Source organism: Narcine bancroftii, chromosome 6 (genome assembly GCF_036971445.1).
Source record: "Narcine bancroftii isolate sNarBan1 chromosome 6, sNarBan1.hap1, whole genome shotgun sequence".
Taxonomy (NCBI): Eukaryota; Metazoa; Chordata; class Chondrichthyes; order Torpediniformes; family Narcinidae; genus Narcine; species Narcine bancroftii.
Genome location: NC_091474.1, coordinates 250,174,891 through 250,202,470, shown reverse-complemented (window position 1 = coordinate 250,202,470; position 27,580 = coordinate 250,174,891). Strand labels below are relative to the sequence as shown.

General features: G+C 51.5%; 2 protein-coding genes across 7 annotated transcripts in view; one reads left to right on the top strand and one right to left on the bottom strand.

Annotated features, from left to right (window-relative positions):
* Window positions 1-27,580, bottom strand: part of LOC138737391 (dynein axonemal heavy chain 8-like) — a 55,083-nt gene that overhangs the window by 27,313 nt on the left and 190 nt on the right. Inside the window, exon 2 of the mRNA XM_069888137.1 lies at window positions 14,950-15,237. Within this exon, the coding sequence (XP_069744238.1) occupies window positions 14,950-15,237 (288 nt within the window). The remainder of the gene's footprint in view (window positions 1-14,949; window positions 15,238-27,580) is intronic.
* LOC138737226 (cullin-9-like) overlaps window positions 15,146-27,580 on the top strand; it is a 316,560-nt gene continuing 304,125 nt past the window's right edge. For all 6 annotated transcript variants that reach the window (XM_069887919.1, XM_069887917.1, XM_069887915.1 and 3 more), the window contains exon 1: window positions 15,146-15,269. The gene's annotated coding sequence lies outside the window, so the exon portion shown is untranslated. The remainder of the gene's footprint in view (window positions 15,270-27,580) is intronic.

Sequence of the window (27,580 nt, the reverse complement as noted above, 5' to 3'; positions counted from 1 at the left end):
ATTTGCAGATGACTTTATAATATACTTAACAGAACCAAAAATATCAATAAAAGAATTACATAAGAAATTGAAGGAATATGGAGAAGTATCGGGGTACAAGATCAACGCAAATAAAAGTGAAGCAATGCCAATGAATAATGCGGATTTCACAAAGTTTAAGAAAGAATCACCATTTAGATGGCAAACACAAGCAATGCGATACCTAGGTATACAACTAAATAAAAATCTCAGCCATCTACATAAACTAAATTATCATCCATTAATGAAAAAATTACAAGACAACTTAGAGCACACATGTCAAACTCTGGCCCGCGGGCCAAATTTGGCCCGCAAGATCATATCAAACGTGTATTAGAGGTGGCCCGCTGGCTGCCGCGCCAGTATAGCGCAAACACAGTAACCGCTGTGTCCCAGGGTGAGAGAGAGAGAAAAATCCTGGTCCTTGAAAAGTAGTGGTGGGTGGTTTTATAAACACGCTGTCGTGTCCCCCCGCCCACCTCCCCACCGCAGCGCGGCCTGGCCGGTGTCAGGGGAAGCCAAGGCCGCTTCCCAGCGCCCGGAACCCCAGTGGCACAGCGTTTCTTGGAGCTGCAGATGGAGTCGGGACGCCGGCTGGTGCGAGTGAATCTTTCCCTTGCTTTAGTATTACTGTAATTATTTCTGTTTTACATGAATCTGGTAAGCTTTGTGTTTTATCAATCTGGTTGATTACTTGGAGGAATTAATAAATCTTTAAATGTTTTATAGAATTCTATTGGGAATCCATCCTCTCCTGGTGTTTTATTATTTGGTAATTTTTTTATTATCTCTTGTATTTCTACTATTTCAAATGGTTCTGTTAATTTATTTTGTTCCTCTATTTGTAATTTTGGTAGTTCAATTTTAGTTAAAAATTCATCTATTTTGCCTTCTTTCCCTTCGTTTTCAGTTTGGTATAATTGTTCATAGAATTCTCTAAAGTTTTCCTTGATCTCCGTTGGATTATATGTGATTTGTTTGTCTTTTGTCCTTGATGCCAATACCATTTTCTTAGCTTGTTCTGTCTTAAGCTGCCATGCTAGAATTTTGTGCGTTTTTTCCCCAGTTCATAATATTTCTGTTTTGTCTTCATTATGTTCTTCTCCACCTTATATGTTTGTAGTGTTTCATATTTTATTTTTTTATCTGCCAATTCTCTTCTTTTAGATGTATCTTCCTTTATTGCTAATTCTTTTTCTATATTTACTATTTCCCTTTCCAACTGCTCTGTTTCCTGATTATAGTCCTTCTTCATCTTGGTTACATAACTTATTATTTGCCCTCTGATGAACGCTTTCATTGGATCCCATAGTATAAACTTATCTTTCACTGATTCCGTATTTATTTCAAAATACATTTTAATTTGTCTTTCAATGATTTCTCTAAAATCCTGCCTTTTAAGTAGCATGAAGTTTAATCTCCATCTATACATTCTTGGTGGGATGTCCTCTAGCTCTATTGCCAATAACAGGGGTGAGTAATCCAATAATAGTCTAGCTTTATATTCCATTTTCCTAACTCTCCCTTGAATGTGGGCTGATAACATGAATATGTCTATCCTTGAGTATGTTTTATGTCTACCTGAATAATATGAATATTCCTTTTCCTTTGGGTGTTGTTTCCTCCATATATCCAAAAGTTGAATTTCTTCCATTGATTTAATTATAAACTTGGTTACTTTGTTCTTTCTGTTAATTTTTTTCCCAGTTTTGTCCATATTTGAATCCAAATTCAGGTTGAAATCCCCTCCTATTAATATGTTCCCTTGCGTATCTGCTATCTTCAAAAAAATATCTTGCATAAACTTTTGATCTTCTTCGTTAGGTGAATATACATTGAGTAGATTCCAAAACTCCAAATATATCTGACATTTTATCATTACATATCTCCCTGCTGGATCTATTATTTCCTCTTCTATTTTATTGGCACATTTTTACAAATTAATATAGCTACTCCTCTTGCTTTTGAATTATATGACGCTGCTGTTATATGTCTTACCCAATCTCTCTTTAATTTCTTGTGTTCCAATTCAGTTAAATGTGTTTCTTGCACAAATGCTATATCAATTTTTTCTTTTTTCAGTAAATTTAGCAGTTTCTTCCTTTTGATTTGGTTATGTATTCCGTTAATATTTAAAGTCATATAATTCAACGTAGCCATTTCATACTTTGTTTATCTTCCTTTTCCGTTTCTCCATCATCACCTTTCCTTCTGATCCATTTCTGCTTTCTTGTTTTGAACACTTTATAAGACAACATTTCTAAAACATCAAACATTTTCCTTATTCTCTTATTTAAAACTTCTTTAACCCCATTCTCCCCTCCCCCTCCTGAGTTGCCCTTTATCCCTTGTCGGGCAACCACATCTCCCCTCTCCATTTGGATTTGCGAATTCACTCGCAAACGTCAACTGATTATGCAGTGACCGTAACTCATCCCCACCCAGCCCCCCCAGAAAAGATTTTAATCTTCATATATAACAAAGGTCACTCTCTTAATTCCTTCGTTACTTCCTTTCTTTCCCTTAGTTCTTACTTATACTCTATTTTAACATAAATTTATTACCTTTTTTACATAGGGTCGTTTTTGCTGCATTAAACTCCTTCCTCTTCTTCAGGAGTTCAAAACTTATATCTGGATAGAAAAAAAAAATTTGACCCTTGTATTCCAGTGTTTTTTTTGTCTTCTTTTATTTTTTTCATTACCTTCTCCAATATATTTTCTCTTGTTGTATATCTTAGGAATTTTACTAGAATGGATCTTGGTTTTTGTTGTGGTTTAGGGGCTAATGTTCTGTGTGCCCTTTCTATTTCAATTTCTTCCTGTAATTCTGGCCTTCCTCGGACCCTGGGGATCCATTCTTTTATAAATTCTCTCATATTTTTGCCTTCTTCATCTTCCTTAAGGCCCACTATCTTTAAATTGTTTCTTCTATTATAATTTTCCATTATATCTATCTTCTGAGCTAACATGTTTCTTTAACTTTTTTATCAGATTCTTCTAATTTCTTTTTTAAGTTATCTACCTCCATTTCTATGGCTGTTTCTCGTTCTTTCACCTTGTCCACTCTTTTTCCTATATCTGTCATGATCATCTCTAATCTATTCACTTTTTCTTCTGTACTTTTTGTTCTTTTTATTTCACTGAATTCTTGTGACGGCCATTCTTTTACTGTTTCCATATATTCTTTAAAAAAAATATATCCATGTACTTTCCCTTCCCTTCATCTTCCATTTCTCTGTGTTCTTCCTCCTCTTCTTCTGAGTCCACTCCAGGATCTGTGTCTTTTACCTCTGTCTCTTCTGATTTTCTTGGTGGGTTGTTTATTTTGTTGGGTATTTTTGTTCTTCTTATTTTTATTAAAAGTGTCTTGGTGTTGGTCTTCTTCATCTGAGTTGGTCATCTGTTGTTTCTTTGATTTCTTATTGCTGTCATGTTATAATTGTCTGTTTCGGCTGTGGAGATTTACTCCTCAGCTAGTCCCCCTTCCCGTCGGTGTTGTTTTTGTCTTGTGCATCGCGCATGCGTGAGGATTCGCGCATGCGCAGTTGCGCACTTTTGTTTGGCTCCGTGAGCCATCTTTGTAGTCCTGAGTTCGGGGTTTCCACTGACCTCAGGGAGTGGGCTTCTCTCTCCACGGCGGGCTTCCTCATACCGGTAAGGCCTTCACCTTCCTCTTCCGACGTCCTTCCTCTTCTTTTCTTCCTGTTGTTTATGGTTTTTCTTTCTTTGCTGCCATTTTTTCCACACTTTCACTTTCAATTTGTTATGGTTTCTGTGTTAGTGACTTTGTTTTTTCTCTACCTTTTTTTAAACTTTTCTGGAGAGGGCTGGAGTTCCCCCACCGGCCACTACTCCATCACGTGACTCCTCCCTACTTTGGGGTACTTGAAAGTGCATAAAATAGGCTGAAATCAGCATGGTTTCCTTTAGGGGAGATCTTGTTTGACAAAGCTGTTAGGAGTTCTTTGAGGAAGTGGGTCAGTAAGTTTACAAATGACATGAAGGATGGAGGTGCTGTCATTAGTGTAGAAGGTTATTGTAGGTTACAATGGGTTGGAGACAGGATGTTGAGTTGGGTGGAGAGATGGCAGATGGAGTTCAATTAAGTGTGAGGTGATGCTCTTTAAAAAGTTGAACTTGAGGGTAGTAGACATGGTTAATGGCAAGATTCTTAACAGTGTGGAGATACCGAGATATCCTGGGGTCCAGGTCCACAAGTTCCTCAAGGTAGCCACACATGTCGATGGGGTGGTTGAGAAGGTGCATGGTATGCTGGTCTTCGTTATAGGGATTGAGTTCAAGAGGCGTGAGGTAATGTATCTCTATAAATCTCTGGTAACAGTGAGACCACACTTCGAATATTGTGTTCTATCCCTCACACAGAAGAACTGAAAATTCTGCTTCTTCCTGGACCAAAGATCCAACCAGTCACCCTCTACTACCACCTTCCTTCGCCTGGCAGAACTTGTTTTCACTCTAAATAACTTCTCATTTAACTCATCTCACTTCTAAATCTGCCTGAGGGCGCTGAAAGCCTCCACAGGTAAGGCCCCCTAACTCTTCCTCTGGTATATCAATGATTATATCGGGGCTGCCTAATGCACCCACGATGAGCTTCTCAGCTTCATCCACTTCATGTCCAATTTCTACCCTGACCTCAACTCACTTGGTCCATCTCCAATAACTCTCCCCTTACTAAAACTCTGTCTCCATCTCGGAAGTTAAGCTATCCATGGACATATACTACAAACCATCCAACTCCCACAACTACATGGATTACTCTTCCTCACACCCTGTCCCCTTGAAGGATTCCATCCCCTTCTCTCAATTTCTCTGTCTTTGCCACATCTGTTCCCAAGATGAGGTCTTCCAGTCCAGAGCTGAAATGTCTGCCTTCTTCCACAAACATGGCTTCCCCTCCACCACCATCAACTCAGCCCTCATCCACATCACTATTTCCCATTCATCTACCCTAGCGGCCCCACTGTCCCCAGATGCAACAAACATAGAATCCTCCTCACCTCACCTACCACCCCACCAGCCTCTGCATCCAACACCTCATCCGTGATAATTTCTGGCACTTACTACAGGATTCCACCCCAGATACATTTTTCCCTCTCCTCCCCTCTTGGCCTTCTGTAGGGACAGCTCCCTCCATGATTTCCTCATGCAATTACCCCTCCCTACCCATTGCACACCCATCACATCTCTGGCGTCTTCTGTTCCTACAGGAGATGTAACACTTGCACCCACACCTCCTCCCTCGCCACAATCCGCGGCCCCAAAAAGGTCTTTCACCTGAAGCAACACTTCACTTGTACGTCCAGAAGATGTAGTTACTGCATCCGGTGCATTCTTTGAACCTTCTCTACATTGGAGAGACCAGTTACAGACTAGGAGATCACTTTGCTCAGCACCTCCAATCCGTTCGCAATCACAGTGACCTCCCAGTGGCCAACCATTTGAATTCTGGGTCACACTCCCGTCCTCACATATCTGTCCATGGCCTTATGTACTTGACCACCAAAGATTGAAGGAACACGTTATTTTTGGTCTGGGCACCCTCCAGCCGTATGGCATGAACATTGACTTTACTGCTTTCCATTAAACCTGATCATCTTCTCCTGTCTTTCCAGTTCTTTCACCCACACAACACTACCATTTCCCCCCCCCCCCCCCCCCATTGCTGCTGTCCCCTCCCTCTTTTTTCCACCTATCATCTGCCTTGCCACCCTCTTCCTCCTCATACTCTTGTTCGGACGCTTGCCGGCGTTTTCTCATACTTTGTTGAAGGGCTCAAGCCTGAAACATTGGTTCTGTATCTTTGCCTTTGCTACATAAAGGACACTGTTTGACATGCTCAGCTTCTCCAGCATTTTGTGTTTTTACTTGATAGAACTGGGACTTTTTTCTTTGGACTGATGAAGGATGAGATGAGACTTTGTAGAGGTCTATGAGATTATGAGAGACAGATAGGGTGGACAGACCACCTTTTTCAGGGGCAACAGTAGCAAATACCAGAGGACATTGTTTAAGGAGGGGTCCTCTACCGGCATCACCTACGGCTCCTAGAACGCTTCCACCAGCGTTGTCTCCACTCCATCCTCAACATTCATTGGAGCGACTTCATCACCAACATCGAAGTACTCGAGATGGGTGAGGCCGACAGCCATCGAATCCACGCTGCTGAAGATCCAACTGCGCTGGGTAGGTCACGTCTCCAGAATGGAGGACCATCGCCTTCTTAAGATCGTGTTATATGGCGAGCTCTCCACTGGCCACCGAGACAGAGGTGCACCAAAGAAGTGGTACAAGGACTGCCTAAAGAAACCTCTTGGTGCCTGCCACATTGACCACCGCCAGTAGGGCTGATATCGCCTCAAACCATGCATCTTGGCGCCTCACAGTTCGGCGGGCAGCAACCTCCTTTGAAGACCGCAGAGCCCACCTCACTGACAAAAGACAAAGGAGGAAAAACCCAACCCCAACCAACCAATTTTCCCTTGCAACCGCTGCAACCGTGTCTGCCTGTCCCGCATCGGACTTGTCAGCCACAAACGAGCCTGCAGCTGACGTGGACATTACCCCTCCATTAATCTTCGTCTGCGAAGCCAAGTCAAAGAAAAAGGAAGAGAGGAAAGTTTAGGGGAGATGTCATAGATGTTTTTTTTAACAGAGTGCTGGGTGTCGGTATGCTTTGCCAGGGATGGTTGTGAAGGCTGGTACAATAGGGGCATTTAAAAACCTTAGGCACATGCAAGTAAGAAAAATAGGTTTGGGTGTGTGGTTGTGAAGGGTTAAATACCAGTGGAGTAGGTTTACACAGGTTGGCACAACATCGTGAGCTGCTGTGCTGTAATGTTCTGTGTGGATCACTAGAAGGACAGACCAAGGAGAGTAGGTGGATGTTTACTTGGATTTTCAGGCCGTTGACATGGTGCCATACACAAGGCTGCAAACAAGTCCTTGATATTATGGAAAAGGTACTAGCACAGATAGAAGATTGGCTGACGTTGTTTTTATATAGTTCGAAGAATGGAAGAAACAAAAACTTGATTGCTTCACAGGGAAGGGGGCCCATAGCCAAAGAAAGGCTGAGACTGGCTGGCTTAGAGGCACAAGAGTTGAACACAACCAGATGAGACGAGTGTGGTCAGCACAGACAAGTTGGGTTGAAGAGCCTGTTTCTATGCTATAGAACTCTCAGGTTTTATTAGTTTATTTTTCTACTGAACTAAGGTTATTCTGAGTCTCAAAGGGTTATCTTCCTACTGGAGCCAGATGAATTCTGCTTGAAGAGAAGAATTAGGTTAATTTTCTGCTCAAAAATGTTTATTTTTGGACACTTATGTGCAAGTCCTCCAGGTTCAAACTCGAGAGGTGGCATGCACTGCCACCTGCTGGGCTTTTGTCATACAACCATCGATGCGTAAGTCAAAAAGCAGAAATATAATGCTGACAATGTGAAATGAAAGATGCCAGAAAGTCAGCACCTGTGGAGAAAGAGTTAATATTTTCCCTTGCTGATGGTGGGCGTCATGGTTAGCGCAGCGGTTAACCAATGTTACAACACCAACGTCCAGGGTTCAAATCCTGTGCTGTCTGAAAGGAGTTTGTACATTCTCTCCGTGTTTTGGGTGCTCCAGTAAATTCTATTTGCCCCACTACAGGTGTCTCACTTGCTGAGTATCTTCAGCATTCTCTGTACTTTATGTCAAATAAATTGCCAATAATTATGCTTCATTACCTGACTTTACAGCAGATGCAAGCCTGGCTTGTTTTGGAGCTTCGTGCCCTTTGAGGTGCCAGAGTTTCATTTGTAGAACCTGTCTATCAGGCCTCCTGCATTTGTCTTGTGGCAAACTGCCTCTGGGCAACATGGTTGGTGTAACCCCTTTACAGTGTCATTGATCGGGACCTGGGTCCCAATCTGTGCTGTCTGTAAGGGGTTTGTACAATCTCCCCTTGTCTGTGTGGGTTTTCCCTGGGGGCTCCAGTTTCCTCCCACTGTTTGAAATGTCCAGGGGTGTATGTCAATTAGGTGTAAATTGGGCAGCATGGGCTCGTGGGCCAAAATGGCCTGTTACTATGCTGTATGTCTAAATTTAAAACATTTAAAGGTGGTGGTGATCTGCTGCCTGGAATTGCTGTGGTACTGGAGTTGATTCTCCCATGGCGCAGTTTGGCAGGAACTCCCAGCTTGGAGGACTGACCATAGATGTCCTGATCAGAATGGTGTAAGTGCTGCAGGGAAATTTGAAGGTTGTGAATTTTTGTTTTCTTGCTCTAACTGCAATTGGGATTATTTATCTATCATAGAACCACAGACCACAGCACAGAAACAGGCTCTTTGGTCCATCTAGTCAGTGCTTAACTTATTTTGCCTGGTTCCATTGAGCTGGGCCCGGACTATATCCCTCCACACTCCTCCCATACGTACCTGTCCAAATGTTTCTTAAATGTCAAAAATGGTATTCACCACTTTAGCTGGCAGCTCGTTCCACACTCCCACCTCTCTCTGAAGTTCCCCCAAATGTTCCCATTAAACGTCTCATCCCTACCTCATGTCACCCTTGTCTCACATAACATCATGGAGAAATCCTACTTGCATTTACTTCAATACCCCTCAGAATTTTGTCAAATTTCCAAGCTTATTATCACAGATGGAAAGAAATTCGTACTTGCTGCAACTTCTCAGTTACAATTTAATTAACATGATACCACAAAGCAAAAAAATCAGTTGGCTGGGTACTGTAAAAAGTGTTTTGCTAGTTTGACTCAATGGATTACTATTCCAGGGAGCTAGTATAGATGTGACAGGATGAATGACCTCCCATAACACCACTCTGATTGAACATTTGTGATCTGAATCCATCTGAGTCAAACTGGGAAAAGACAGCCCCGTTCCGTCATTCCCCATCCTCTCCCAATCCCAGCCTTTATCATTCCTGTTCCTTGCATTCCCCACTCTTCCAATCCCTGCCTCACTCCAAGTCTCTGGAATTGCCATTCCTGACTGATGGTTTCTGGACCAGCCTGCACCCAGCTGAATCGGTGCAGTGGCATAAGTCACTTCTGTCAGCCTGTCCAGTTTCCAATCGAAAGTCATTGTCCTGAGAAAGAGTGGAGATTGTATCCTGTGGAGGTCCATTGTTCAACACCAGAACTCAGAATGATTACACTGGACAATGAAGATTTTGCTTCCTGAACGCATTTAGGTGTATTTTATGGATTTTGGGCTTCTTCTTCTCTTTGGCTTGGCTTCGCGGACGAAGATTTATGGAGGGGGTAAAAAAGTCCACGTCAGCTGCAGGCTCGTTTGTGGCTGACCAGTCCGATGCGGGACAGGCAGACACGATTGCAGCGGTTGCAAGGGAAAATTGGTTGGTTGGGGTTGGGTGTTGGGTTTTTCCTCCTTTGCCTTTTGTCAGTGAGGTGGGCTCTGCGGTCTTCTTCAAAGGAGGCTGCTGCCCGCCAAACTGTGAGGCGCCAAGATGCACGGTTTGAGGCGTTATCAGCCCACTGGCGGTGGTCAATGTGGCAGGCACCAAGAGATTTCTTTAGGCAGTCCTTGTACCTTTTCTTTGGTGCACCTCTGTCACGGTGGCCAGTGGAGAGCTCGCCATATAATACTGATCACGAAAATCACTAAAACTTTCCTAGCACATACCGTTATTTTGGATACAACCTATTTTTGTGATTTCCTGACATATTTTGTCTACTAGTATATTGCCCACAAAGCAAGTGTTTTGGTCAGTCCAAGCATGTGTGGGCATGCACTTAGTGCAGGTGCTATAAAAATGTAGTCTTAGGCCTTGTCTGCAGATGCTGTGCATTACATCGCTACAGATTGAACCCATGCACATGTTCTTCAGGCAATAGCAGAGTGAGTGTATTTAACAGCATTTATTTTCTTCAAGAAAATTCAATACAGCAGAAATGTCTTGTCAATGTCACAACAGCTGTGATGCAGTCTGCTACATATGTGGTGAGTGTACACTTAATGCCAAATTCAATACAAGTTAAATTTCATGTTTCTCCAACCTCCTTACGTGTTACACCAAATCTGAAATTATCTTTGTGTTCAGCTTGAAGTTGTCTATCATAATTACCATTTTTTTCTAGGAAGCAAACCTTTTGGAAAACAAAACATTGTCCAGTGTTATTTTAGTACTGTTGTAGCCCACTGATTATCATCCTCAACACTGGGGCCAGGTGAGGCTGTGTACTCAGCCCCAACTCTACTCCCTGTATACTGACAGGGAGGTCAGGCACCAATCTAACTCCATCTACATATTCGCAGATGACACCACTGTCTAGGCTGGCTCTCAAACAAGAAGAAGGATTGTGTCTTGGTGCCAGGACAACCTCTCCCTCAATGTCTACAAGACTAAAGATTTGGTCATAGACTTCCAGGGGAGGGGCAGAGTTCACTCCTTGGTCCACATTGATGCTGATGAGGTGGAGCTGGCAGACAGCTCTAAGTTTCTTGGGACTGATCTTGATCCACCTACCTCAATGTGATGGCAAGAAAGCATTCCAGTGCCTCTACATCCTCAGAAGTCTGAGAAAATATGGCACGTCCCCCTGCATCCCTTAACGACTACAGATGTAGGTACCCTGTCAGGATGCATCACTGCATGGTAAAGGATCTGTTCTACTCAAATCTGCAGAAATTGTGAACACAGTTCAGATCATACAAACCTCCCTCCCCTCCACTGACTGCACATTGTACTGCCTTGGAAAGGCAGCAACACACAAAAAAATCTTATCCCACCATGGCAACACCTTTTCCCACTGAGAAAACGATTCCCAAGTGTGAGATTATGTATGGCCAGATTAAAGGACAGTTTCATTTCCGTCGTTACCAGGCTCTTAAATGAATCCCACACGAGTGAAATAATATAGCCTTTGCTCCATTCGACTAGATCACTTTCTGTAATTGTATTGTTTCATTGCTGTACTATTTATGGGTCAACCAGCTGGACCAAATGCAAAACAACCTCGGCATACACACCCACAAATTTGAATGAGTGGTGCATTTAACACAAGTACAAGCTAGGGACTTGGCCAACCTGATGTTTTGGAGGATGAAATCATGGATGGGTTAGAAATTTTATTTTTGGGATGTTGTTCAATCAATAAGGGAAGAAGTTATCTTCAAGCAAGTATTGCCTAATGAGGGGGTGCTGATGACCAAGTGGTTCACAGGCCTTTAGAGAACATTGAGAACCATATGGTGAAGTTATGTATCAAATTTTAATGATTTGATTCAATCAGAAACAAGGGTATGTTTGTTTCATCTTATTTGTCAACTTTTCGTATCAAGAGTCCACCCATTCACAATCGAATAGGTCAATGGTAACATTCATCCAACTTCATAAAGCAGAACAAGACCATTTGCAGAGTAGAGTTGCAACAGGAAAAAGATAAATTAGTACAAAGCAAGGGCAGCATGAGAGTATTGTGGTGGGGTTCTCTCAGGAGCCTGATGGCTGTGGGAAAATAACTGAGTTTAAGCCCTTGTGTTATGATTTCACACTTTTGAGCCTTTCCCTTCCACCCACCCTCCCCTCGATGGGAGGAGGAAGAAGAGAGTGTGTCTGGGGTGTGATGGATCCTCCAGTGTGTCGGCTGTCTTTCCTAGGCAGTGGGAGATGTAGATGAAGTCCATGGAGGGGAGGGAAGTTTCAGTGTTCTGAGCTGTATTCATTACTGTGATATAGTTCCAATGGTACACCTGGAGAGGTTGTTGAAGGACATCGGGAACATGCTGAACTTCCTTGGTTATCCAAGATAGTAGAGATGTTGATGCACTTTACATCAAGTTGGTCCAAGCCAGGTAATTGGAAATGTTTGACTGTCTATCCACTTCAGCTTTATAACATGGACTGGGTTGTGGTCCCTGCCCTCTCTTCTGAAGTTAATGATCATCTCCTTCATCTTGCTGATGTTGAGAGGGAGGTTATTATCTTGGCACCATGCTTTTTCACATTCAATCTCCTTAAATGTGTTTTAAATCTGCTAAGCAGCTTGGTATCATAGCGGCATGGGTGACACAGTAACTGTAGCGCTGTTACAGCACCAATGACCTGGGTTTGAATCTGGCACTATCTGTGTTCTCCCCGTGTCTACGTCGGTTTCCTCCTGCCCTTCAAAATGTATGGGTGTAAGGTTAATTGGGGTATTTGGGCTCGTGAGCTGGAAGGGCCTGTTACCATGCTGCATGTCTAAATACTTTTAAAAATTATAAAAAAACAAATGACAAAAGAATGATGTCTCTTGAACAGTGGGAATCAACATTAATTAATAAGATTGACGGTAAATAATAATTAACACAAAGTTTAGAATTTCACACAAACACTCCTTGAAGAAAAAAATCTAAAGGGAAAGTGGCCGAGTAAGATAGAAGAGGCTTAAAATGTTGCCTAAAAGTGGATGGGGATGCAGGTCCCACGTGGGCAAATGTGATTAGTTCAGAAGGCATCACGGTCAGCCTGGGTGAGGTGGCCTGAACGAGCCTGCTTTTGTGCTGTACAACTCTGAGGATTGGAAAATGTCCGAATTCTGTAAAGGACTGATAAAGAGAGTTAAAGCAGAACGTAAATGCCATGAACAGGGACTGTGCATTTCTTTCAATATGTGAAAAAAAAAGAAGCTAAATTTATCTGGCTCTTTCATCTGATAAAATGGACAATGCAATTCACTAGTTAGCCACAGAAACAGGATGGCCAGATTAGTTTGCCAAGAAATATTTAAAAGAGCCTCACCAACAGCAGTAGAGAGAAGCGTAAGCAGATGGGTTAAGTTTAACACAAAATTTATTAACAATAGTAGAATTACCTTGATAAACTTACACCCAAACATAAGCCTTTACAGATATTTATAAGGTATATGTGGAAAAGACCCAGACCATCACATTGCAGCCTCAAAAGAAAACTCCCAAAACAAAACTTCAAGTCAGTCATGTCAAGCCTGTCAGCCAATGAGGAACAGCTTAGAGTCTGGTCTCCAGGCTTGGAATTCTTGGTTTGGTTGCATGCTGGTATTTTAGTTGGACATGGAGACAGATGGTTGTGATCACTGGAGACTTCTGACTTTCCTGTGTTTTGAATGTGGCAACAATCAATTTTGATTTCTTCACGCAGGAATCTTCACCCAGTGACCTCCTAGTTACTAAATGAGGTTCACTCCTCTGGTCCACTTTAGGGTTAACAAATTACCTTCTGTCACACACTTCTTCCCCTCTCTACGCCCTGTCTTAAGTTGTCAAGTGACTTCAGTCACACGAAGTCTTCCTCTTGGATGGAGTCTGGGGAAGCCCAGGTCGGTCACACACTGGGTATCAGAGTGGCACAAACTGCTCAGGACAACAGTGCTGGTACCTGCAGACAAAGTAGCCCAGTCTCCTTTCTTCCACTGAGGCTACTGGGTGAGTACACTGACAGAGAGTTACGAATGGCAGTAGTAGCACCAGTAAACAAAGCAACTCAGCCTCGTTTGCTGAAGCTGCCGGGTGAGCACGCATACATGGACTGACCATCTGACTGACTGCCCTCCAACCAACCTGTTCAAAACTCAGCACACGGGGCACTTCAACTGCCTCAGCACGTGCCTTCAGCTCTCCTGATTGGTGGAGAGATGTTGACAATAATGGGCGTGCTCTCCACAAGCCCATTGGCTTCCAGCACGTGGCTCTTGCACATCTGACTGCTGTAAGTTTCCCAGCGCTGTTTTAGAGCTTCCCATGCAGCTGTCAGTTTTCCACCACTACTTCATCACTTCACAGCAGCGCACTATCCTCTCCTGCCATTGGTTCAGTCCTGTCACTGGTTCGAAAATAAAACTATCCAGGGTCCATAACACTGCAGAATTCAGGAAAAATGTCTTGTGGACAGATGAGACCAAGATTAACGTGTATCAGAGTGTTGGCAAGAGCAAAGTGTGGAGGCATAAAGGAACTGCCCAAGATCCAAAACGTACCATCTTTGCATCTTGTAATGTACCCTCTGCATTTCTGTTCATGAAATCTTCTGCAGACAGAGGTCATTTACACTAGTCATTACTTCCTGAAGTGTTTCTGATCTGTCAGAAATACACTGAGGGAATTTTCTTCATTATGATGAGAATTCTTTTGTCATCAGTAGTGATGGACTTCTTTGGAAAACCAGTCCCTTTGCGATTACTGAGCTCACCAGTACGCTCTTTCTCCTTCACAATGTTCCGAACAGTTGAATTTTCAGACTTATAATGGCTTCTTTGACTTTCATTGGCACATACTCACTCTGGTCCTCATTGAAAAATGGCAACTAGACTCCAAAGGTGATCAAAAGCTCAGAAGCAAGCCTAGCTCTCTTATACCTGCACCAATGAAGCAATTAAATATACCCACTGACTCACAAACACCCATGAAGCCAAATGTCCCAAAGATGGTGCCCTGAAATGAGGGGTACATGTATAAAGTGCTGTGATTTCTACATGGTCAAACCAAAATGTATTCCAATGACCCTGAATAAAATCTGGAATGTGCACTTTAATCACATGTGAATCGTTTGATTCCAAATTTAAAATTATGGAGCCCAGGGGCAAATGAATGGAAAAAGTGTCTGAGCCCAAAATTAAGGAGAGCACTAATGACCTCCTGACTTTGGGACCGTGCTCCTTCCCCCACCACCTGCCGACATTTTGCTCAGGCCTTGATGAAGGGCTCAAGCCCAAAATGTTGGATCTGTATCTTGATCTCTGCGACAGAAAGGACCCTGATGGACCTGCTGAGTTCCTGACGCTTCGTGTTTTTACCTCAACCACGGAGTCTGCAGACTTTCCTCGGGGTAGCATGTGATGGCTGAACCAGAATGGCCTCCTCGTGCTGCCAATGCCTGGAGCTCCACGAGCAAAGCCAGAGAGCGAGCATTAGAATGAAACCAACCGGCAGGGCAGCCTCTTTGGGGAGACCTTTCTCCATCCTGGGCACCAGGACTCGCGCCCTGCAGGATTCCCAGCGCTCGCGTTCCGCGGGTCGGCCAGCGAGCGGAGCCCACAGCGCGGGAACCGGAAGTGGCTGGGGCGTCCCGCCTCGCGCCCCGGAGATCCGGGGGAAGTGACCTCACACAAAGAGCGCGAGACTGCGCCGGGGAGGGACGTCTGGAGGCAGGACCGCGACGGATCAGGCGGCGACGGAGCGGCCTGGGACCCCGGGAGCGGTGGCAACACCGGGCTGAGGAGATCGGGAGAGACGAGGGCGGGCAGGTAAAGGAATGGAGATCGGAAGGGATGGGGGTTGAGAGAGGAGAAAGGGGTGGAGGGGGAGGGGAGAAAGGAGGAGGAGAGAGGGATGAGGGAATGGGTGGGGAGAGAGACGGGGTGAGGAGGAGGGGGATGGAGAGGGAGACGGGTGGAGGAGATGGAGACAGGAGCGGGAGAGAGAGGGAGACAGGAGGAGGAGAGAGGGAGACAGGAGGAGGGGGAGAGAGGGAGACAGGAGGGGGAGAGAGGGAGACGGGAGGAGCGGGAGAGAGAGGGAGACAGGAGGGGGAGAGAGAGGGAGACAGGAGGGGGAGAGAGAGGGAGACAGGAGGGGGAGAGAGAAGGAGACAGGAGGGGGAGAGAGGGAGACAGGAGGAGGAGAGAGGGAGACGGGAGGAGCGGGAGAGAGAGGGAGACAGGAGGGGGAGAGAGAGGGAGACAGGAGGAGGAGAGAGGGAGACGGGAGGAGCGGGAGAGAGAGGGAGACAGGAGGGGGAGAGAGAGGGAGACAGGAGGGGGAGAGAGAAGGAGACAGGAGGGGGAGAGAGGGAGACAGGAGGAGGAGAGAGGGAGACAGGAGGAGGGGGAGAGAGGGAGAGGAGGGGGAGAGAGAGGGAGACAGGAGGGGGAGAGAGAGGGAGACAGGAGGGGGAGAGAGAGGGAGACAGGAGGGGGAGAGAGGGAGACAGGAGGAGGGGGAGAGAGGGAGAGGAGGGGGAGAGAGGGAGAGGAGGGGAAGAGAGAGGGAGACAGGAGGGGGAGAGAGAGGGAGACAGGAGGAGGGGGAGAGAGGGAGACAGGAGGGGGAGAGAGAGGGAGACGGGAGGAGCGGGAGAGAGAGGGAGACAGGAGGGGGAGAGAGAGGGAGACAGGAGGAGGAGAGAGAAGGAGACAGGAGGGGGAGAGAGGGAGACAGGAGGAGGAGAGAGGGAGACAGGAGGAGGGGGAGAGGGAGACAGGAGGAGGAGAGAGGGAGACAGGAGGAGGGGGAGAGGGAGACAGGAGGAGGGGGAGAGAGGGAGAGGAGGGGGAGAGAGGGAGAGGAGGGGAAGAGAGAGGGAGACAGGAGGGGGAGAGAGAGGGAGACAGGAGGAGGGGGAGAGAGGGAGACAGGAGGGGGAGAGAGAGGGAGACGGGAGGAGCGGGAGAGAGAGGGAGACAGGAGGGGGAGAGAGAGGGAGACAGGAGGGGGAGAGAGAAGGAGACAGGAGGGGGAGAGAGGGAGACAGGAGGAGGAGAGAGGGAGACAGGAGGAGGGGGAGAGAGGGAGAGGAGGGGGAGAGAGGGAGAGGAGGGGGAGAGAGAGGGAGACAGGAGGGGGAGAGAGAGGGAGACAGGAGGGGGAGAGAGAGGGAGACAGGAGGGGGAGAGAGAGGGAGACAGGAGGGGGAGAGAGAAGGAGACAGGAGGGGGAGAGAGGGAGACAGGAGGAGGAGAGAGGGAGACAGGAGGAGGGGAGAGAGGGAGAGGAGGGGGAGAGAGAGGGAGACAGGAGGGGGAGAGAGAGGGAGACAGGTGGGGGAGAGAGAGGGAGACAGGAGGGGGAGAGAGAGGGAGACAGGAGGGGGAGAGAGAGGGAGACAGGAGGAGGGGGAGAGAGGGAGAGGAGGGGAGAGAGAGGGATGAGGGAATGGGTGGGAGAGAGACGGGGTGAGGAGGAGGGGGATTCAGAGGGAGACGGGTGGAGGAGATGGAGACAGGAGCGGGAGAGAGAGGAGACAGGAGGGGGAGAGAGAAGGAGACAGGAGGGGAGAGAGGGGAGACAGGAGGAGGAGAGAGGGAGACAGGAGGAGGGGGAGAGAGGAGAGGAGGGGGAGAGAGGGAGAGGAGGGGGAGAGAGAGGGAGACAGGAGGGGGAGAGAGAGGGAGACAGGAGGGGGAGAGAGAGGGAGACAGGAGGAGGGAGAGAGAGGGAGACAGGAGGGGGAGAGAGAGGGAGACAGGAGGGGGAGAGAGAGGGAGGCAGGAGGGGGAGAGAGAGGGAGGCAGGAGGGGGAGAGAGAGGGAGGCAGGAGGGGGAGAGAGAGGGAGGCAGGAGGGGGAGAGAGAGGGAGGCAGGAGGGGGAGAGAGAGGGAGGCAGGAGGGGGAGAGAGAGGGAGGCAGGAGGGGAGAGAGAGGGAGGCAGGAGGGGGAGAGAGAGGGAGGCAGGAGGGGGAGAGAGAGGGAGACAGGAGGGGAGAGAGAGGGAGACAGGAGGGGGAGAGAGAGGGAGACAGGAGGGGGAGAGAGAGGGAGACAGGAGGGGAGAGAGAGGGAGACAGGAGGGGGAGAGAGAGGGAGACAGGAGGGGGAGAGAGAGGGAGACAGGAGGGGGAGAGAGAGGGAGACAGGAGGGGGAGAGAGAGGGAGACAGGAGGGGGAGAGAGAGGGAGACAGGAGGGGGAGAGAGAGGGAGACAGGAGGGGGAGGGAGAGGGAGACAGGAGGGGGAGGGAGAGGGAGACAGGAGGGGAGAGAGAGGGAGACAGGAGGGGGAGAGAGAGGAGACAGGAGGGGGAGAGAGAGGGAGACAGGAGGGGGAGAGAGAGGGAGACAGAGGGGGAGAGAGAGGGAGACAGGAGGGGGAGAGAGAGGGAGACAGGAGGGGGAGAGAGAGGGAGACAGGAGGGGGAGAGAGAGGGAGACAGGAGGGGGAGAGAGAGGGAGACAGGAGGGGAGAGAGAGGGAGACAGGGAGGGGAGAGAGAGGGAGACAGGAGGGGTGAGAGAGGGAGACAGGAGGGGGAGAGAGAGGGAGACAGGAGGGGAGAGAGAGGGAGACAGGAGGGGGAGAGAGAGGGAGACAGGAGGGGGAGAGAGAGGGAGACAGGAGGGGGAGAGAGAGGGAGACAGGAGGGGGAGAGAGAGGGAGACAGGAGGGGAGAGAGAGGGAGACAGGAGGGGGAGAGAGAGGGAGACAGGAGGGGGAGAGAGAGGGAGACAGGAGGGGGAGAGAGAGGGAGACAGGAGGGGGAGAGAGAGGGAGACAGGAGGGGGAGAGAGAGGAGACAGGAGGGGGAGAGAGAGGGAGACAGGAGGGGGAGAGAGAGGGAGGCAGAGGGGAGAGAGAGGGAGGCAGGAGGGGGGAGAGAGAGGGAGGCAGGAGGGGGAGAGAGAGGGAGGCAGGAGGGGGAGAGAGAGGAGGCAGGAGGGGGAGAGAGAGGGAGACAGGAGGGGGAGAGAGAGGGAGACAGGAGGGGGAGAGAGAGGGAGACAGGAGGGGAGAGAGAGGAGACAGGAGGGGGAGAGAGAGGGAGACAGGAGGGGGAGAGAGAGGGAGACAGGAGGGGGGGAGAGAGGGAGACAGGAGGGGGGGAGAGAGGGAGACAGGAGGGGGGGAGAGAGGGAGACAGGAGGGGGGGAGAGAGGGAGACAGGAGGGGGGGAGAGAGAGGGAGACAGGAGGGGGGAGAGAGGGAGACAGGAGGGGGAGAGAGAGGGAGACAGGAGGGGGGAGAGAGAGGGAGACAGGGAGGGCGGAGAGAGAGGGAGGACGAGGGGGAGGAGCGAGGGAGACGAGGGGGAGGAGCGAGGGAGACGAGGGGGGAGAGCGAGGGAGACGAGGGGGAGGAGCGAGGAGGGAGGACGAGGGGGAGGAGCGAGGGAGACGAGGGGGAGGAGCGAGGGAGGCGAGGGGGAGGAGCGAGGGAGGCGAGGGGGAGGAGCGAGGGAGGCGAGGGGGAGGAGCGAGGGAGGCGAGGGGGAGGAGCGAGGGAGGCGAGGGGGAGGAGCGAGGGAGGGCGAGGGGGAGGAGCGAGGGAGGCGAGGGGGAGGAGCGAGGGAGGCGAGGGGGAGGAGCGAGGGAGGCGAGGGGGGAGGAGCGAGGGAGGCGAGGGGGAGGAGCGAGGAGGCGAGGGGGAGGAGCGAGGGAGGCGAGGGGGAGGAGCGAGGGAGGCGAGGGGAGGAGCGAGGAGGCGAGGGGGAGGAGCGAGGGAGGCGAGGGGGAGGGAGCGAGGGAGGCGAGGGGGAGGAGCGAGGGAGGCGAGGGGGAGGAGCGAGGGAGGCGGAGGGGGAGGAGCGAGGGAGGCGAGGGGAGGAGCGAGGAGGCGAGGGGAGGAGCGAGGGAGGCGAGGGGGGAGGAGCGAGGGAGGCGAGGGGGAGGAGCGAGGGAGGCGAGGGGGAGGAGCGAGGGAGGCGAGGGGGAGGAGCGAGGGAGGCGAGGGGGAGGAGCGAGGGAGGCGGAGGGGGAGGAGCGAGGGAGGCGAGGGGGAGGGGCGAGGGAGGCGAGGGGAGGGGCGAGGGAGGCGAGGGGGAGGGCGAGGGAGGCGAGGGGGAGGGGGCGAGGGAGGCGAGGGGCGAGGGAGGCGAGGGGGAGGGGCGAGGGAGGCGAGGGGGAGGGGCGAGGGAGGCGAGGGGGAGGGGCGAGGGAGGCGAGGGGGGGGCGAGGGAGGCGAGGGGGAGGGGCGAGGGAGGCGAGGGGGGGGCGAGGGAGGCGAGGGGGAGGGGCGAGGGAGGCGAGGGGGAGGGGCGAGGGAGGCGAGGGGGAGGGGCGAGGGAGGCGAGGGGCGAGGAGGGAGGGGCGAGGAGGCGAGGGGGAGGGGCGAGGGAGGCGAGGGGGAGGGGCGAGGGAGGCGAGGGGGGAGGGGCGAGGGAGGCGAGGGGGAGGGGCGAGGGAGGCGAGGGGGAGGGGCGAGGGAGGCGAGGGGGAGGAGCGAGGGAGGCGAGGGGGAGGGGCGAGGGAGGCGAGGGGGAGGGCGAGGAGGCGAGGGGGAGGAGCGAGGGAGGCGAGGGGGAGGAGCGAGGGAGGCGAGGGGGAGGAGCGAGGGAGGCGAGGGGGGAGGAGCGAGGGAGGCGAGGGGGGAGGAGCGAGGGAGGCGAGGGGGAGGAGCGAGGGAGGCGAGGGGGAGGAGCGAGGGAGGCGAGGGGGAGGAGCGAGGGAGGCGAGGGGGGAGGAGCGAGGGAGGCGAGGGGGAGGAGCGAGGGAGGCGAGGGGGAGGAGCGAGGGAGGCGAGGGGGAGGAGCGAGGGAGGCGAGGGGGAGGAGCGAGGGAGGCGAGGGGGAGGAGCGAGGGAGGCGAGGGGGAGGAGCGAGGGAGGCGAGGGGGAGGAGCGAGGGAGGCGAGGGGGAGGAGCGAGGGAGGCGAGGGGGAGGAGCGAGGAGGCAGAGGGGAGGAGCGAGGGAGGCGAGGGGGAGGAGCGAGGGAGGCGAGGGGGAGGAGCGAGGGAGGCGAGGGGAGGAGCGAGGGAGGCGATGGGGGAGGAGCGAGGAGGCGAGGGGGAGGAGCGAGGGAGGCGAGGGGGAGGAGCGAGGGAGGCGAGGGGGAGGAGCGAGGGAGGCGAGGGGGAGGAGCGAGGGAGGCGAGGGGGAGGAGCGAGGGAGGCGAGGGGGAGGAGCGAGGGAGGCGAGGGGAGGAGCGAGGGAGGCGAGGGGGAGGAGCGAGGGAGGCGAGGGGGAGGAGCGAGGGAGGCGAGGGGGAGGAGGAGGAGCGAGGGGAGGCGAGGGGGAGGAGCGAGGGAGGCGAGGGGAGGAGCGAGGGAGGCGAGGGGGAGGAGCGAGGGAGGCGAGGGGGAGGAGCGAGGGAGGCGAGGGGGAGGAGCGAGGGAGGCGAGGGGGAGGAGCGAGGGAGGCGAGGGGGAGGAGCGAGGGAGGCGAGGGGGAGGAGCGAGGGAGGCGAGGGGGAGGAGCGAGGGAGGCGAGGGGGGAGGAGCGAGGGAGGCGAGGGGGAGGAGCGAGGGAGGCGAGGGGGAGGAGCGAGGGAGGCGAGGGGGAGGAGCGAGGGAGGCGAGGGGGAGGAGCGGGGAGGCGAGGGGGAGGAGCGGGGGAGGCGAGGGGGAGGAGCGGGGGAGGCGAGGGGGAGGAGCGGGGGAGGCGAGGGGGAGGAGCGGGGGAGGCGAGGGGGAGGAGCGGGGGAGGCGAGGGGGAGGAGCGGGGGAGGCGAGGGGGAGGAGCGGGGGAGGCGAGGGGGGAGCGGGGGAGGCGAGGGGGAGGAGCGGGGGAGGCGAGGGGGAGGAGCGGGGGAGGCGAGGGGGAGGAGCGGGGGAGGCGAGGGGGAGGAGCGGGGGAGGCGAGGGGGAGGAGCGGGGGAGGAGCGGGGGAGGCGCGGGGGTGGAGCGGGGGAGGCGCGGGGGAGGAGCGGGGGAGGCGCGGGGGAGGAGCGGGGGAGGCGCGGGGGAGGAGCGGGGGAGACGAGGGGGAGGAGCGGGGGAGACGAGGGGGAGGAGCGGGGGAGACGAGGGGGAGGAGCGGGGGAGACGAGGGGGAGGAGCGGGGGAGACGAGGGGGAGGAGCGGGGGAGACGAGGGGGAGGAGCGGGGGAGACGAGGGGGAGGAGCGGGGGAGACGAGGGGGAGGAGCGGGGGAGACGAGGGGGAGGAGCGGGGGAGACGAGGGGGAGGAGCGGGGGAGACGAGGGGGAGGAGCGGGGGAGACGAGGGGGAGGAGCGGGGGAGACGAGGGGGAGGAGCGGGGGGACGAGGGGGAGGAGCGGGGGGACGAGGGGGAGGAGCGAGGGGGACGAGGGGGAGGAGCGAGGGGGACGAGGGGGAGGAGCGAGGGGGACGAGGGGGAGGAGCGAGGGGGAGGAGGGGGGGGACGAGGGGGAGGAGCGAGGGGGACGAGGGGGAGGAGGAGGGGGACGAGGGGGAGGAGCGAGGGGGACGAGGGGGAGGAGCGAGGGGGACGAGGGGGAGGAGCGAGGGAGGCGAGGGGGAGGAGCGAGGGGGAGGAGGGGGAGGAGCGAGGGGGAGGAGGGGGAGGAGCGAGGGGGAGGAGGGGGAGGAGCGAGGGGGAGGAGCGAGGGGGAGGAGCGAGGGGGAGGAGCGAGGGGGAGGAGCGAGGGGGAGGAGCGAGGGGGAGGAGCGAGGGGGAGGAGGGGGAGGAGCGAGGGGGAGGAGGGGGAGGAGCGAGGGGGAGGAGCGAGGGGGAGGAGCGAGGGGGAGGAGCGAGGGGGAGGAGGGGGAGGAGCGAGGGGGAGGAGGGGGAGGAGCGAGGGGGAGGAGGGGGAGGAGCGAGGGGGAGGAGGGGGAGGAGCGAGGGGGAGGAGGGGGAGGAGCGAGGGGAGGAGGGGGAGGAGCGAGGGGGAGGAGGGGGAGGAGGGGGAGGAGCGAGGGGGAGGAGGGGGAGGGAGGAGGGGGAGGAGCGAGGGGGAGGAGGGGGAGGAGCGAGGGGGAGGAGGGGGAGGAGCGAGGGGGAGGAGGGGGAGGAGCGAGGGGGAGGAGGGGGAGGAGCGAGGGGGAGGAGGGGGAGGAGCGAGGGGGAGGAGCGAGGGGGAGGAGCGAGGGGGAGGAGGGGGAGGAGCGAGGGGGAGGAGGGGGAGGAGCGAGGGGAGGGGGAGCGAGGGGGAGGAGCGAGGGGGAGGAGCGAGGGGGAGGAGGGGGAGGAGCGAGGGGGAGGAGGGGGAGGAGCGAGGGGGAGGAGGGGGAGGAGCGAGGGGGAGGAGGGGGAGGAGCGAGGGGGAGGAGGGGGAGGAGCGAGGGGGAGGAGGGGGAGGAGCGAGGGGGAGGAGGGGGAGGAGCGAGGGGGAGGAGGGGGAGGAGCGAGGGGGAGGAGGGGGAGGAGCGAGGGGGAGGAGGGGGAGGAGCGAGGGGGAGGAGGGGGAGGAGCGAGGGGGAGGAGGGGGAGGAGCGAGGGGGAGGAGCGAGGGGGAGGAGCGGGGGGACGAGGGGGAGGAGCGGGGGGACGAGGGGGAGGAGCGGGGGGACGAGGGGGAGGAGCGAGGGGGAGGAGCGGGGGAGGAGCGAGGGGGAGGAGCGGGGGAGGAGCGAGGGGGAGGAGCGGGGGAGGAGCGAGGGGGAGGAGCGGGGGAGGAGCGAGGGGGAGGAGCGGGGGAGGAGCGGGGGAGGAGGGGGAGACGAGGGGGAGGAGCGGGGGAGACGAGGGGGAGGAGCGGGGGAGACGAGGGGGAGGAGCGGGGGAGACGAGGGGGAGGAGCGGGGGAGACGAGGGGGAGGAGCGGGGGAGACGAGGGGGAGGAGCGGGGGAGGAGCGGGGGAGACGAGGGGGAGGAGCGGGGGAGACGAGGGGGAGGAGCGGGGGAGACGAGGGGGAGGAGCGGGGGAGACGAGGGGGAGGAGCGGGGGAGACGAGGGGGAGGAGCGGGGAGACGAGGGGGAGGAGCGGGGGAGACGAGGGGGAGGAGCGGGGGAGACGAGGGGGAGGAGCGGGGGAGACGAGGGGGAGGAGCGGGGGAGACGAGGGGGAGGAGCGGGGGAGACGAGGGGGAGGAGCGGGGGAGACGAGGGGGAGGAGCGGGGGAGACGAGGGGGAGGAGCGGGGGAGACGAGGGGGAGGAGCGGGGGAGACGAGGGGGAGGAGACGGGATGGGTGTGGGGTTAAAAAGACAACAGGGAGAGGGAAAAGGAGGGGAAAAGAGTGTGAGGACCAGGGGGTGGAGGGAAGGCAGGAGAGGAAGGGAGGGAGGGGGAGAAGTTGTTGGAGGGGGAAGTGGGAGGGGTGTGGGTAAGGAGGAATGGACTGAGAAGGTGTAGTGAGGCAGAATGGGAATGTTCACAGACCTCATGTTTGTGCCTGAGTGAAGGGCAGGTTTGGTAGGATTTGTGCACATTGGGGGAATTTGTGGCTCTGGTCAGGAAAAAGAATACATAGGTCATGGATAGGAATCAAGGGAATTCCTTGACTATAAGTGATGTAGGTGTTCACATGAGAGAATTAGGACAAAAAGGGGCTGAAATGTCTTTTTCTGGATTACATAATGGAGAATCTAAAAATATATTCTGAGTAAAAGGGTAACTGGAGAGAGAATAAGGATCAATGTGTTATTCTACATGTGAAGCTACAGGAGGTGGGTATGGTCTGAGAAAAACATTTGTCTGATGAAGTTACAGTGGAGAAAGTTGTGGAAGCGAGGGAATTCAGGGAACAGAATAATGATGAAATATATCCAAATTACTAAAAGGAGGTGCTGAATGTCTTAAAGCAGAAAATTGGATAAATTCCCAGGAGATGAACATGTGTATCCTTGGACATTGTGGGAAGCTAGGGAATAAATTTCTGGTGCCCTGGCAGTGATTTGTGTTACTGGCACCCATGGGGAAGTACTGGAAGACTGGAGGATGGCTAATGTTGTGTCTAATTAAAAACACAAAGCTGGAGAAGATGAACTAAGATCTGTAAGGACAAGCCAGGGAACTACATGCCTAACATCAGTGGTGGGATATTTGATGGAAGGGTTTCTGAAAGATAAGATTTATCTGCATTTGAAAAGGCAAAAACTGAATTAGAGACTGTGTGTGTTTTATTGTCTCATGATTGAATTGAAGTGTATTGTGAAAATTTCTGGTTGCATCATTATGGGAAGGAGGTTTTTCTTTCTGTGAACATGGGTGTCTGAGGCCAAACCTTGTAAAAATGTACAAAATCATGAGTGGCATTGAATGGTCACAGTCTTTTTCCCTGGTTAGGGGATGGATATTTGGTGAGTGGAAAAATTTAAATGAGGCCTGAAGGGCATATTCTTGCATGGAGAGTGATGGGTATGTGGAATAGTCTGCCATGAATAGTGGAGGAACCAAGTACAAGTGGCAGAGGTGGATGTGATTGTAATGTTTAAAAGGTATGTGGGTAGGAAAAGTTTTGCAGTGCAAGTAGAAAATTCCAGTAAATAGGATTTGCTTGGATTGGCACGGAGAGATTGAGCCAAAGGATCTATTTTGTTCTCTCAGGTCTGTCTTGTTCCTGTCCAACTTATTTTGTTGGCATGGTGCATCTCTCCATATACATTGACTCTTACTTCTCAGGATTGAATTCCATTTGCAATATTTTGCACAACTTTGGGAGGTCAAATTTAAGGGAGAATCGGGACAGTTAATGTGCAGAAGGATCTGGGGTCCAGCCCCCTAACTCAACTGAAAGTGGCTATGCAAGAAGATGGAGTGATAAAGAAGAGGTGTTGTATGCTTGCCTTTATTGGGCAGGGTAGGGCATTAAGTACACAAATAAGGAAGTTGTGTTGCAACTGTTTAAAACTTTGGAATTCTATGCAATTCAGATTGACCCATTAGACCACACATGTCAAACTCAGGCCCCCGGCCAAATTTGGCCCGTGATGTAATTATATTTGGCCCGCAAGATCATATCAAATATGTATTAGAGCTGGCCCTCTGACCGCCGCGCCAGTATAGCGCATGCACAGCTAATACTACAAATCCCAGAATGCTTTGCAAATGCGTTGGCGCCTGCCCCTCAGACCCCTAATCGCCCCCACCTCTTCTCTTTACTTACATTAGCATCTGCCACCTGTCACCGAACTCGCATGTAATAAACCCCTTACGAAAAATGGCCAAACGAAAGACAGAAAACAGGACCTTTCAAGACAGGTGGGAGGCAATCTCTGACCCCAGAGTTTGATGAACTTGCATTTAAGAAGAGATGCCAAGTATCTGGTTTAGACCCAGGTGCATTAGAGTTATTCACAGTGTAGCAAGCAAAGCTTGGATTAATATTTTCTTTGGTTAACTTTGGACTGTTCATAGTTGAAAGATTAAATTTTTAATGAAGCAGTTTGTTATTTTTTTGACTTGTTGGCTTGTGAAAAAAAATACATTTAAAAGGAGCTTAAAGGCTGTAGAGAAATATTATTTATTGAATATTTTATTTCTCATTTGTTAATGCTTCTTCTGGAAAGAGTTTAACCAAAACTATTATTAAACATTTATTTTAATAAGAAAAAGTTTAACATTACATATGTTGAAAGAAGAGAAAACATGCAGATGTTGTTGAAAATTTTCAATAAATATTTAGTTTGGCCCACGACTTAGTCCAAGTTTTTAATTTTGTGAATTTGAGTTTGACACCCCTGCATTAGAGGAATGACGTTCAGGCTTTTGGAAAGGGTACACGAGAGGTTTACCAGAATGTGACCTGGTTCAGAGCATATGAGTTATGGGGAGAGGTTGGACAAAGTTGGGTTTTCAGAGGCTGAAGGGCAGTCAGACTCCCCATGGTAAAAGTGTCACATGCTGGAGGGCATTCATTTAAAGTGAGAGGGAGATTTTTTTTACATGGTAGTGGATGCCTGGAACAGTCTTTCAGGAATAGTGGTAGAACCAGGTACAGTTGAGTCAGAGTTTGATTCAGACATCATTTGGCACAGATGAATGGGCTCAAGGGCTTGTTCCTGTGCAATAATGTTCTGCAAAGTAAAACCATCCACCTCAAGGGCTGCCGCACATCCAATTTTTGCTTCATCCCCTTTGAAAGAAATTTTAACTCTTAAGTTAAAATTCAGTAATAACTAAACTCTTTAAAATGACTAAAGATATTACAATTCACTATATATATATAGATCTATATATATATAAAACATGTTATAATAAAGTAACAATGTTGAAAGCATTTTTATGTGAACAATTTTAACATCTTGACAAACAATCTGCCATAACATTTGAAACTCTGAGATGAATAATCTGCAGATTATATTCTTGTAATATTAAACTCCAGTTTAATAATCTTCTGTTCTTGTTCTTCATTTTATTCAAAACACCAGAGGATTGTGGTCAGAAAATATCACAATTGGTTCCTGAGAGGTACCGAAATATACATCAAAATTCTGTAGAACAAACATGATAGACAACAGTTCTTTTTCAATAGTGGAATAATTCCTTTGATGAACATTGAATTTTTTTTGAAAAGTGGGCAACTGGATGGTCAATTTCATTGTTTTTGCAATAAAGCTGCACTTGCTGCTCCCTCACTAGCATCCACTGCTACAGAAAAAGGTTTATCAAAATCAGGAGATTTTAACATAGGGTAATGGCATAGTATATCATTTAAATTTTCTAAAGCTGTCTGACGCTCCTTAGTCCACACAAATTTCTCCCCTTTCTTCAAAAAATTGGTTAAAGGAAGAGCAACTTCAGCAAAATTCCTTCAAAACTTCCTATAATGCTCTCTACTTATTAATCCTGCAGTTCCTATAAACTTTCTCACTGCTTTTTGGGAATAGGAAACTCAGAAATTGCATTCACCTTTGCTTGAATAGGTGCAACTTTGCCATGACCAACTACATGACCCAAGTACGTTACAGTGACATTTGCAAATTCACTCTTCACGATGTTAACAGTTAAGTTTGCTTCAGATAATCTTGCAAACAATTTGTCCAATTCCTTCAAATGTTTTTCCCAATGTGTTACTATTTGTGACCAAGTCATCAATATAAGCATCTGTATGTGTTAACCTCTGGATTACCAAATTAATCATCCTTTGATATGTTGCAGGGGCATTTTTCATGTGAAAAGGTAACACATTATGATAAGCATAAGATAAGCATCTGTTTTAGTTACTGAATTAACCTTCCTGTAATCTGTATAAAACCTAACAGTTCCATCTGGTTTCGGTACCAGAATACAAGGAGAACTCCAATCTGAGTTTGAAAGTCTAA